Source organism: Labrus mixtus, chromosome 19 (assembly GCF_963584025.1).
Source record: "Labrus mixtus chromosome 19, fLabMix1.1, whole genome shotgun sequence".
NCBI lineage: Eukaryota > Metazoa > Chordata > Actinopteri > Labriformes > Labridae > Labrus > Labrus mixtus.
The window spans coordinates 12,153,891-12,167,022 of NC_083630.1; the positions used below are offsets into that span (position 1 = coordinate 12,153,891).

The following is a 13,132-nucleotide window of genomic DNA, read 5'->3' on the forward strand; positions in this document are numbered from 1 at the left end:
AGACATTGCAGAAAACCGATGTTTTAGAAATTCAAGTGTTTTAATCACATTTAAAAACAATTTAAACATTAGTAATGCAAGTGCCTTTTCGGGCCTGTCAGGTTAATAGTAATTATAACTAGTCTTAGCAGGAAAAAGATGACCCTGTAGCAGCATCTGTATATCATATTACTACATACAATTAGCACTATAAAATCTCTATGAACATTACAAACCTGGCCTGGTAATAGTTTGGGAAAGTGCATCAGCTTATAAGTTCATCACATGGTCACATGCTGTATTTACATGAGTAAGATATCTGACCAGCTGTTTAGATAAGTAAATTTTCTTCATGGATTTAAGCGATACAAATCTGACCAGAGTGTCAATACAGTCTTAAAGAGAGCTATTTATAGTAGGAAGTGTTGTTAGACTTGTCTCCTTCACACACAAGGCACTTGAAGATACTGGCACTGAATGAGATGGTTCTCGAGGTGGGGGGTGTTTATGAAAACTCTTTTGTGAACCGCTGGTGGAAATTACTGATTTTCTCCAAGACAACCTTCAGCTTCTCGGTGGGAGGCAAGATGGTCATCCTGGACAAAAAAAAAAAAGTACAACAGAGGGAAAGAAAGATGTGTTAACAGCAACAGAAATACTACCAACAGAGGTGAGGTTACACTTTGGATGTGCTGATTTTAGCAGAGGGAAACTCCTAAAATATCAGTAAATCGCAATACTCTAGCAACAAGTGTTCCATTTTTTTTTTTTTATCATCTGAATCTTAAATCGGCACCAACCTGAAGTGGAAGGTTCCCTCTCTCTGGCCAAAGCCGCTTCCTGGCACCAAGCAGATGCCCTCCTCCTCCAGCAGGCTCATACAGTAAAGCATGTCTGGGACTGTGCCTTCCTCCTGTGGGTTTACACACATACACACATTGTATCATCTCACAGGAGAGAAAGTCATGGGAATGAGCATAAGTGAGAGATGGTGGGTGTTTGTGACGCAGACCTTTGCCTTGTCGATAGCCTTCTGAGGTAGAGTGATGCGGGGGAACGTGTACATGGCCCCCTGCACAGGGTTACAGGTGATACCAGGTACTGTGTTGAAGATCTGCTCCGTTAGCCTGGCTTTCTCTGCTAAAGCTGCTAACACCGCTGACCGCTCCTGAAGGGGACGCAGAAGGGAAAGGTAAGATGAATTAAAAACCCAGCAGAATTTACAAAAACCTAAATGAGTTCCATGTCTGCTGCTGGATTATCACAGGGTCAGACTGAACCACACAAAGACACTTTGCTTTTAAATTCAACAATATCCTGTACAATCTAACTTTCCCCAGTGTATAACAAGGAGTGTTGGTGAGAAAGATATGCGATGTACTTAATCGATCCCAAACTGGGGAAATGGTTGTATTACAGCAGTAACGCACCGAATGTTCCAAATGTTGGAACTTAACAGGAGCGGGTCCGGTTACAGTTTGAACTAGATAGCGATGGTTATTATAGGAAAGATTTCCTGCATCTGTCCTTGTGACAGCAGAGCTGAACCACTTTGTTGGAGAAGGTGTGCCGCTCTCTGTCCAGCAGGTGGAGCAGAGGGTACTTAGGATAATCCATAATAGATAACAGTTTAAGTGTAACAGGAGATGCGGGCTACTGGCTTCCTTCTCATCATTTCAGGGAAAGAAGACTGCATTTAAAAAAAATCTTCTGCATCCGGTGAAAACGGGACTTCTTTTGAGGATTGAACCCCTGAACTGATCACATTATTTGATAGTCATTTGGCCTCCTTGTGGCCAATAGAGGCATTGCAACATAGAGCAGCAGCCCGAAACTTTGCTGAGTCACTCTTATCTGCATCTGTCAAAAAACATGCAACACCGCTTAACAAAGTGCCTTTTTCAACTTGTAGAGCTACTAATGCCTCTTTACCAAACACTACATGTGAAGCCTGAGGATGAGATTCAATATTTGGTGTCAATGCGTTAGAACTTTTTTTTTAAATCTGCAAATACTGAAAACTAATAAAATCTCGTCGGGCCGGTTCGGCAAGTAGATGCTCTAGTTTCTTCTGAGACGTGCATTTGTTCACAGCAAAAACAAATCTTGTGCAGCTGGATTGATGCTGGAGACATATTACACCCAGATTGACATAGGAATCAATTACAACAACAGCATGTCTTACATGTGTGATCCCATTTGCAAATGGGTTTCCTACCCTGGAAGAGGTCCCTAAACATCCCAGACCTTTATGTTCTAACAGACATCTAAACAGCCAAAGCTGATTATTCCTAAGAACACGCGAGAACTGCAGCACACTCAATACAAGCTGTATGAGGGCGGATTATACAATGTGCTATTTACATAAGTGATTCTGTGTTTGCATACGCTTGAGCATTACCAGGATGTGTGCCGGTTTGTGTGAGTTTCAGACCTTCATAAACGTGGTGTAGGAGGGCTCGTCTGGCAGTGGGGGGTTGACCACCAGGTCCAGGAGAGCCTGTCCGGGAACTGGGGGGCACAGACGCACTGACACAAGTTTGGTGAGCTGGGCCTTCACCTCAGGGTCCATGTTAATCACCTCCATGTAGCCTCCACGGAATCCACACCTGACAAAGTGAACAGAGAAGAGGAGGGAGTCAAACACAAAGTCTTACAGATTATGTGCACATCATCATCACAAGAAGTTAGCGTAAAACAAAGAACGAACCTAAAGGTCATATAAGCATAGAAATGTTTGTCTAGTTACTCACTCTCCCATGTAGCACTTGGAGGTGGAGTGGAAGGATGCCATCTCCACTGTGCTGGAGTACTCTGGTCCCATCTCAAACAACACCTTCTTAAAGGAGTGAAACTTACAGCCCTCTGCATACACATTATCCTGGTAGACCTTAAACAAGAAAGAAGCTTTGAAGAAACACAATCAAACTGTAAACAATCCACTGAGCTGAAATGTGCAATAAATCTAGAAAAGTAAACAGAAAATAGTGACTGTGCTTTCTGTCACAATTCTGGTCCCAAATATTGAAAGAAGGTGACTCAAAATAACTGCTATGACAGCACCACTGTTGTTTAGATCAAAATAAGATGGGAGTGAAACGGCTTTGAGTTAAGATAACAATACTTTTTTTTTTTATATAGCACCTTTATAAAGTGTGTTGAATGCAGCACAAACAAGATAGGTAAAAGATCAGAACCCAAACATGGCCAGGCTCATACGTTAAACATTAGAAGAATCAGAGTCAAAAGCAAAATACATTGTTGTAGTACCTCATCAGCCATAAGGAAGAGATGCTCCTCTTTTGCAAACTTGATCACATCTTCAATGCACTGTCTGCTTTGGACTTGACCTATCCGCATAGGGGCAACCAGAAGATTTAAGTCATGTGTGTAGAACTCGCCGACACAATTTAAATAGCTAAATCAAACTACTGCCAGCAAACATACCAGTGGGGTTTCCAGGGTTGATGATGCAGAGGACACGAGGATTGCAGTGCTGCCTGGCTTCATTGAGAGCTCTCCTGACCTCGGCAACGTCCAGACTCCAGCACTTGTCCTCGTCCAGGTAGTAACTGACCTGCACAGCGCCCAGGTCTGCTACGGCTGCAGAGTACAGAGGGTACTGTGGGATGGAGATCATCACTCCTGTACGGTCACGACCCTCGCCCCGCACCAGCAACTTCAGCATGGTCTGGGATATGGAGGTGTGAGAATCAGATGAAGGAAGGGAGAGAGAGCTAATTTAAAGAAATGATGAGTTCAGAGTGTAGCAGTTGTACTTCTTATTAAGGGCTTTTTGGTTTATTTTATTGTATAACAAAAAAAAAAAACTGAAACACAAAGCACAACAAATTGAATCCAAGAGAAGACATTTTGTTTGTCTTTTGTTGTTTTGCACTTATAACAACCTTTTACGCTTTTTGGTCTATGCGTCATTTGCTATAAGTCAAGAAGTGTGTGTGTGTGTGTGTGTGCGTGTGTGTGTGTGGGGGGTGGGGTTACATGCCCTCTTATAAGCTCTGCACTACCAGTTAACATTAAATGTCAATCATTAAAAAAAGGTAAACGAATTTCAAAATGGGCATCTCATTTTCCAAAAATAATGAAAAATTCCTGTTTCATTTCAAGTCTTCGGGCTATTTTCCATTTATTATGGGGCTGAAATGTTTTGCAAATAATCACAATTGGTTTTTATTTACATTTTATTAACGTCCCAACATGTAGGAATGGGGTTTGCATAATAATAAAACATATATACGTACATACTTATGAAAGTCATTTAGATAGCTCTGTACGGAAGCGTTTATGAGACAACATTTCTTGTGCAAATATTATTTCTATTATCCATACTTGCCCATCTATGTTAAAATATATTATTAAAGGTAATGGTTTAAGGTCTTAGCTTTATCCACAGGCCACCAATTGAATAGGTCTGATAAGGAGTGTAAAGAAATATATTGTATAACTCATCTGGTTCACTTCTTCAGCAGATAGACCGTTACACAACTGAGCGACAAGTGTAGTGGAAGAAGTATAAATGTGAAAGGTGCTTACAGTGTGCACTACTATTTTTTTTGTTGTTAAAGATTTATTTTTTGGGCTTTTTGTGCCTTTAATTGAGATCAATAAATCTTTATTTCTATAGCACTTTTAAAACAACCTTGATTGACAAAAGTGCTGTATAAGTGTAAAAAAAAACACAATATAAAAACAACAAGTAAAATAACATATGGAATGAAGCACAATAAAAACACAATAAATAGGAGCATGAATAAAAATGTCAAGCTCAAATTGTATTAAAAGCCAGAGCAAAGAGGTGAGTTTTAAGCAAAGATTTGAAGTTGTTGATGGACTGAGCAGTTCTTATATTAACAGGTAGACTGTTACACAGATTGGGAGCAGCCACAGCAAAGAGCTCTGTCACCTCAGCTGCAGGCGGTGAAGCAAACACTGGTCAACCCCAAAAGACAATGAATTACAATAATCCAAACGAGAGGTTATGAACATGTGGATGACTCTTTCAAATTCATGTGGAGGGAGATAGGCCTTTACCTTTGCCAGGAGACGCAACTGAAAAAAGATTGTCTTCACAATTGAGCTGATCTGTTTGTTACATTTAAAACAGCTGTCAAAAATAACTCCCAGATTTTTTACAGAAGGGCGGCTGTAGGAGGCCAGGGGACCAAGAACACTATCAACCCCATCCAGGAGTTCAGATTTGCCAAACACAATTATTTCTGTTTTGTTTTTGTTTAGAGTCAGGAAGTTTAGTTCCATCCAGGATTTGACATCTTTCAAACAGTTTAGCATGTCATTCCAGGATATTCGTTTTTAAGGGTAGGTAGACTCGCAAGTCATCTGCAAAACAATGGAATGAAATGTTGCACTTTTTAAATATAGATACAGGACAGTGGACAGAGTCGGAAATCAGGTAGAGAGAGATTAGGGAATGACATGTGGGAACAGGAGCCACAGGTGGGACTCGAACCCGGCTGCCCGCTTGGAGGACCAACCACTGCGCCGCCAAAACTGTCCCTGTATAACAGCAGATATCACGTAGTGCAGTAGAGTGTATCTTAAGGTAATCCAGTAGCCTGATTGGGCTTCATAAAACAGGAGAAAGCTAATCCAAAAGTGACAAAGGTCTCTGGGTGGAGTAAAAGCACACATGTACAAAGTACAGCAAGTACACAGTTAACCTCATTTGAACAAAGAAAAGATTCACAGGCCAGCTATACCAAAAGTAGGTCACGTGTGCTGGAGAAGGGAAAGCATAAACTCATAAAGCAGTTTGCTTTTACACTTAGTCAGCACTTTTCTGGGTGTATAAAAGAATAACTCGTACCACAATGGCATCACTGGCACCGGTGGAAAGGTAGATGTTGTCCGGGTTGGAGGGGATCCCACCATCTCTCTTCTCGATGTAGCGTGCCACGTCCTGACGGATACACTCGATGCCCTGGCTTGCACTGTAGGCCCCTTTAACACATGAAAATGAACTTTGTTGTAACATCCTGCATTGATTTCTTGATGCTCTGTTTAGATAGTGTACTAACTCTCCACATGAATGATTAATGAGCAGACTAATGGAGTCGGGTGGTGGTGTGTGTTTTAGAAAGACGTCTGTGGCTGTGATTGGTAGAGAGAGGGGGAGTTGTCTGACCTATACTGTGGCCTCCACATGCATCGAGAATTCGCTGCGCTCTTTGCTTGGCGTCCTCTGGAAACTTATTGTCTTCAAGGAGTTCTGGGTAAGAACACAAAGCCAAAACCTGAGAGGGGAGGGGGAAAAAAAAAAAAAAAAACGTAGTCTAATTTTAATTGCAAATATTTACTTCACACAAGTCAACTATCCTGACGCAAACCTGCAAAATGTGGTCCTACCTGTCTGAGAAATGTGATTGGTTTCTGGCCCATGGCGTGGGCGTCTCCAATGTTAGCCTTGATGACTTCTGTGAAAGGTTTCTTGACACCCTGGAAAGACAAAGAATGAAAAAAGACGAAAAATCTGAGCGGGTAGGTCATGGGGGTTACGTAAGCGTAAATGGAGCAACATATTTCTGACATGTAGAGACAGTTCTGCAACAAACAGAATTTGGACAAACGCATAGCAGAAAGTAGCCAAGCAACTTGAAATAGTCCTTCCTAGGAAAACTAGCATCACCTGAGTGCCCTTTCCTTCGGCACTGTATACTTTTTTATACTGAATCAAGGCTCTGCCCTCCTGCACATGCAGCACATTGTGTCATATCAGCAGTTTATAAAAAGACAACAAATACAAGACATTAAAATGATATTGATAACAATGGTAATAAAGTGTTGATAAAACAATTTATTGATAAGTACCTCATTAAATTCTACTTTAAAAAAAACAGCCCTTGAGGACATAAAAAAGACAGAATGAAAATTAGCAACATCAAATGTCCTGTTCTTCTGCACTTTTGTTTGTCGCCACCTGATGGCTCGACATGTAAATCTTAGAAGAGACGCTTGTATTCATCTCACACATGCATCCCCTCTCATTAGCAGCATTTTGTTTCCCAAAGACCCAGGCTGGCATGGAGTCTGTTTTGGCTTACAGAGCGGAGCGGGAAGCGCTGGCCTGCTTTGAGCGGGGATGACGCTGCTGCTGCTGCTGCTCGGGCCACACGGAGACACAAACCACCCTCTGTCTCTGGATGTGGAGGAGAATTGTTGGTGTAACCTAATCGCATGACGAGCAGGGTCTTTTTTTTGTTTTGTTTCTGTCCTCATCCATTTGCTCACTTTTCATCTTCATCCAATCAGCAAGTCCTTCATCTCTGTGTCTGTGAACTAATTGGGCCTCTGGTTTGGTGCCTGTAAGTCTGTTTGCTGGGCATATCGTGCTGCGATTGCTACTGCTTATCAGATGAGGTGGTGTTAGCATAGATGTTACATAACGCCAGTGCAAAGCAGAAAGGTTCAACGTCGTCATCTGGAGATTCTTTTTTTTCATCTTTTTGATTTGTGTATTAAAAATGGAAACATTAAATTAGTAAATGTTTTATTTTCCTGCATGCAGATGTGAAGTACAAACCAAAAAAAAACTCAAATAAGCAATAATATCACAATCTCATTTATCACGATTACGCTCTTTTTGTCTTTTCTTTTTTAGTTTACAAACAAAGAACACAATTGAAAAAAACATCTAACTTGAATTCAATTGCAACTTCAAGTAGATTGTCATGAAATTCTATTTAAAAAAAAATGTAATTATAAAATGTGAAGACAACACTGCTACGAACCAACTGCTCCTCTTGCCTGTAGAGTATAGCAGAGTTCTAATCTCTGACACAACTTTACACATCCAAATCTAAACTTTAGAGCTCATGTGAGGAACTATAGGTTTGTGTCGATTTTGGTCAGCTACAAACGCCTCACAGGAGTTTTAATTTGCTGCTTTGGAAAGTGACTGCATAAATTAAGACTTTAATAAACTGCTTTCAAGTCAAGTCAAAGATGCGAAAACATAACAAGTAGCTTTATGTGCTGCCTCACTGCCTCTGCTCATTCTTTTTATGAATGTTTTTTTTGTGTGTGAATGATTCCCTGGCCTTCCATTAAAACAAACAAAAAAAAACAACAACCAGGAAGTTGTTTAGTCTACTGTTGTTGCCTGCATGTAAATGTGACGCAACCTGCCTCCAGTGTCTAAATGCAGGTGAGTCTGAAGAAAGCACTGCTCTCACTAACATGGAATCTAGTTTTAAATCAATTCATTTCCCACTCTGAATGTGAACTACGTCAGTGGTCATAAACTAATCTTGTCTCGCATGTCATGTTAACCTGATGTGTCATGATTAGGCATGTTCTACGAAATGAAATACCACGCAGAAGGCCTTCAAGGGCAAAGACAATATTATAATTTGTTCTGTGTGTCCTTGCATGAGGGTATAATGAGTCCCAACAAGGTTCCTTGGTTTAGCTTTAAATCAGATATAAACTTGTTTGAGATCTTAGTAACTGGATGCAGCTTGTTTCCTTCTTAGCCTTCGTCCCTGAGCAACAAAGAGACTGCTGTTCTCCGAGCAGAGAGAAAGAGGAGACACTCGGTTCCCCGGCTCAGCGCTGCGCTCTCCTGCTCACTCAGCACCAGGCACTGATTACACTGACTGGACCACAGACCCAGGCAAAGAAATCCTGAGGGGGTGATTAGAACCTGACCTGACGACCAAAGTGCGTTCAATTTGAGTCTGTTTTATTGTATCAAAATCACCCAAAAACTTTCAAAACATTTCCTTTTCAAATAATTTAATTGAAAATATTCTCACAGCATGATCATGTTGGCCTTAAAACAAACTTTAACATGTTTTGACTGCTGGTATCAGACAGGGAGTCCAAAACACTAAGTTGTTACATGCTGCAAAAATAAAGGAATTTCACTTTTTAAAATAGACATTGGCTTGATTTTTTTTTTAAATTTAAAGTTAAATGTAGTTTTGGCAGAGAAATGTAAAAGTTGGAGAAGTGTAACAGATTCTGTGGTATATGTTCATAGCTCTATGCACAAACTGTCCTCAGAGGAACACTTGGTCCCTGTAACACTGGTTGAAGATAAAATGTTAGAAGAGAAGTTATGGTGTTGGACCCACAACAGTAAAACTGTAACTCTCCTGGTAGCCTTTAATCTCTAAACAGTGTTCAGAGACTCGTTTTTTTCTTTGGGTAAAGTTTCTGTATTTCGTTCAGAAAATATAGCATAGAATTGTTTCACTTCTCCAACTCTCAGATTTCACCACCAAAACTACATAGTGCACCTTTAACGTGTGTCCTAATTACAAGGTAGAAAAGCCCTAAATGGACATGCCTCCATACATTTTATTCACTCCAGTTTCCCAAGTGATCATGAGTATTGACCAGGTGTTATCTTGTAATCTAAGCTTATTTATTTCATATCCCCAGAGTTGCACAAGCACAAAAAACAAAACAAGAAAAGTAGGCTAAAATGACCTCATTAGTCTCGGCAGTGGCTGCATGGCATGTCATGGTCTGGCCTATCACAGAGTTTTGTTTCCCCGAAAAACAAGCTTTTTTTTATTGCAAGATAAAAATAAAAACAAGTCAAGACCTCAAGAAAACAACTGAAATGAACCGGGTATATAAGCCTGAGGGCAGTCTGAGGGCTTCTGTATCACACAAAACCTCAAACTAACTCTTATGAGTGCTTCTGTTTTTACGATAGACAGAATCTGAAACTGTCATCCCTCCAACAGTGTTCAGTCATGCTACAGTAACTTTGCTTGTTCAAGCTTTGGCAGACGCAAACTAATGAATAACCACTGCTGCCTCGCTCATGTGATTGAGCTAACTTAATATGATTTCTAAAAATATGCTGACTGAAATCAGAGAAACCCTCAAAATATACTACAAATAGTCCAAACGCAGGAACCGGAAGAATCGAGTGGAAAACAAACACATAACTCAAAAGTTAAACCTCCATATGACACCTCCCAATTGTCACAGAAAAAACGCAGCCCTGACAGAGGTCAAGATACGAGCCTTGATTAGCTCAGCGCAGTGCAGACAACCCCAGGTCAGATGTCTGTGTAAGGCTGTTGTAAGGGTCAAGGCAACACAAGCACATGCATCCACAAACACACACTTGCATAAAATCTGCTGAGCTGTCAGTGAAAGTGTTCCAGTCACAGATCTGACAGGAAGCAGATCTGTGACTGGGCTTCTGCCGCAGTCACCCCCCACCCCTCATAGGAATCCTGGATGTCACATTTATGAGTTTTTTCTTTCGCACATGTGTTTCCAGTTGCAGCTCAAGAAAAGCAGGACTTTGGATTTGCCCGCACTACAAATAAGTCTGTCTGAATTCATATAAAAATGTAAATGCATTTCTGCAGATCATTCTAGTTTGCTAGTCATACTATAGGTTCAGTTTATGTTTTTCCTGCTATACATAGAGGGAACATAAGTTGACTACCAAGAAGAGCTGGAGCACTTTAAGCAGATCTTTATAGAGAGCTTGTAATGAAGCTCCTTGCAGAGAAAGGCCACAGGGCCTCACAGCTGCAGCTTCATCCAATGAACTCCGTCCCTTGTGGGGAGGAGGGAGGTGAGCAAACCCAGAGAGACAAAAAGAGGACAGTGAATGTACCCTCTCATCTTACATAATAACCCTTCCAACATGTACACATCCTCCTCTCTGGATCCTGCAGTCACGTCAGGCTAGCGAGTGAAATGCTCTCAAACCGGGACAGAACTGTTCCCTCCTGTTCATTACGTGTCTTGTGAAGAGGAATGAATTTCAGACAGGCTTCAGACAGTCTTTCAAAAGACTCTTGCTCAACCTGCTTGCCCTTCCTTAGGAAACCACAGTGGATCAATATTACCACAGCAGAATGTAATACAAGTGGCTATACGCAGCAGAACATTGCTGGCCCACTGCTGTCATGCAGGGACTTTTAAAAGCTGACCCACTGTCTCTGTCCTGAATGCTCTCTCAACCAGTCAGCAGAACGTGTCCAAAGTAAGTGTCTCATCCATGTAGACCGGCCACTTCTCCTTTCAATCTCTCTATTTTCTTAACATATCTCAAGGAAACAGCAGGGAATTGAAACAAAACATGTTGAAGTTGTGTGCCATAATCCATTGAGAAACACTTATTAAACCATTTATCCCAACAACAAAAAAACATAAAAAGTAGGCAACATAATAACAAGCTTAACGCAAAAAATACAAAAATGTTAATCTAGGTTGCTGAGGTCAAATTCCAGCTGTTGAAGGGGTTAAACAGCTGTAAGGATTGTGCAATGAACCTCTCAATTGCCCTGTGCGTTGCTATTTACTATCGCCTACACGTAACACCTAAAAGTTATCACAAACTGTGATGTGTTCCTTTAAATGCAAGCTGTCTATATTGTAGTATAGTACAGCCATATTCCTAACATAAACAGCGTATCACAACTACTCTTTAGTACTTTCTGACTGCATCTAGTTGTCTTTTTTTTTTCTTTCTGGTGTACACTTTTCCCTCCTGCATTATCAAACTTCTCCTGCAGCCACATACTTTACCTCTTTCAGCTCCCTCTCGATCTGCACCGCCCGCTGCACTATGGGACCTCGCACCGCGTACTCGACCCGCTTCACATTGGGGTTCATGTTGTCCAAAGTTAGAACCTTGCCCCGATGCGGGACCCCGTTCGCTGCCTGTTTGGACATTTTTCTCTTTTCGTTATGTCACCCGCACACGCTGATTTCCAACGCTGTCTCACGCCGGACTGATACCTGAATAGAGGAAGATAGAGAAACACCATGCATGAACAGAAACCCCCTACACGTAGCTGTCCACGTCAGGTAAAGTGTATCAGCTTGTTACCAGTTGTTCAGCAGTCCAAGTTGACTGTGTGTTTACTTTCCAATGCAGCTCCTCAACCTCTGACTGACAGTTGAGCCTCTCGCGCTTCATATTCCCACCCGACCGACACGCCTTCGCTCGCGCCTGCTCCTGATTGGCTGGATTTCCTCACTACATTACATTCAGGCTCCAGCGTGTCAAAAGGACGCCTTTACGTGCTGTCGGACAAACTTTACCTTGAGTGGCCTTCGCGTGCAGCAAAGATAAATATTTTGTCCAAAGTTTATCAGGCAACGTTGAGGATCAACAGACTAACCTGCTTTGGATGAGGGGATCTAATTGTCACGTCAAAATAGTTGATAAAAGCCAATGATTTATAAAGAGTTGGCCTATCTAATATGAACTCTCATTGTAGCCTACGTTTTACAGTGTTTGAAGAGGCATTAATAAGCAGGCTACTTATATGAAATGCAAATACATGTCTATAGGCTACAGCAACATAAAACACAAAGCCACAATGGAAACTTCTGTCCCCTATTAAGATTTGTGTCTCTCACTGGGAGACAGCCAAACACACCCTAAGAACAAGGAAATAAACAGTAGGTAGCTAAAGTATGCCTTTACAACCCTCTGAGGCAGGCTACAAACAAGCTTATCAATGTTAGCCATATATAGTCACACATTGTCAACTAGTTACTTTACAAAGTAACCAGCAGCCTTAAGCTTTCCATTTGCTTAAAACACTTGCTTTGTAAAATAAAAACAAGGTAAGGGATAAAAATGACTAATGTAATCTGGATTTTCAGATACAGATGTATAAAGGAGTACACAAAATCACAATCATTTGTAGTAATTGAGGGATTAGATTGTCTTTAAGTGAATGAAAGTGTCATTAAAAAAGGCTGAGGAGCTTTACATTCATGGCTTTGTTACAAAGAGGTGTGCACCTTACAACACTGCTTGGGTGTGTGGAGTCTTGAAAGGGATCATGGGGCAGCATGTTTAGTTGAGGATCTTTTAATCGATCATGTGCTTTGCATTATGAACAAGGAGATTTAGGAGAAAGACCCTCACAATGCAGAAATCAGTTTATTTAGCTACAATGCAAACACAACTGACACAAATAGACTTGATTGGAGTCCTGTGGTAGTCTGTCCCCCCTTTAATATTTTCAAAATAGTGACAGTCAGCAGTAAATGATCAGCCGTTTACAACATGACCCTGGTTTGGTGTATGATGACATCAAAGCAGCTACTTCCCTTTTAAGAATATTCTACCTGCATCCGGGTACAACAAAGGGAATCCCACTGCCCAAGGAGAGCAATC

The 13,132-nt window shown here is 41.1% G+C and overlaps 1 protein-coding gene across 1 annotated transcript; it reads right to left on the minus strand.

Annotated features, from left to right (window-relative positions):
* Positions 1–21: 21 nt before the first annotated feature.
* Positions 22–11,860, minus strand: si:ch211-217a12.1 (alanine aminotransferase 2-like). The gene is made up of 12 exons (XM_061064090.1): positions 11,524–11,860; positions 6,364–6,453; positions 6,143–6,251; positions 5,825–5,958; positions 3,427–3,670; positions 3,250–3,329; positions 2,733–2,869; positions 2,414–2,588; positions 992–1,147; positions 780–892; positions 286–575; positions 22–248 (listed from the first exon to the last, which is right to left on the minus strand). Exons 1-11 carry the CDS (start codon positions 11,668–11,670, stop codon positions 485–487), a joined length of 1,476 nt encoding a protein of 491 aa, XP_060920073.1. The 5' UTR covers positions 11,671–11,860; the 3' UTR covers positions 22–248; positions 286–484.
* Positions 11,861–13,132: the final 1,272 nt, after the last annotated feature.

Bases quoted from the DNA above. Each gene is read 5' to 3' on its own strand.
- si:ch211-217a12.1 (XM_061064090.1), bottom strand. From the start codon at position 11,670: ATGTCCAAACAGGCAGCGAACGGGGTCCCGCATCGGGGCAAGGTTCTA. The intron at 6,252-6,363 runs GTAGGACCACAT...CTCCCCTCTCAG, and splicing joins CAATCACATTTCTCAGACAG to GTTTTGGCTTTGTGTTCTTA. The intron at 3,671-5,824 runs GTACGAGTTATT...TCCATATCCCAG, and splicing joins GTGCCAGTGATGCCATTGTG to ACCATGCTGAAGTTGCTGGT.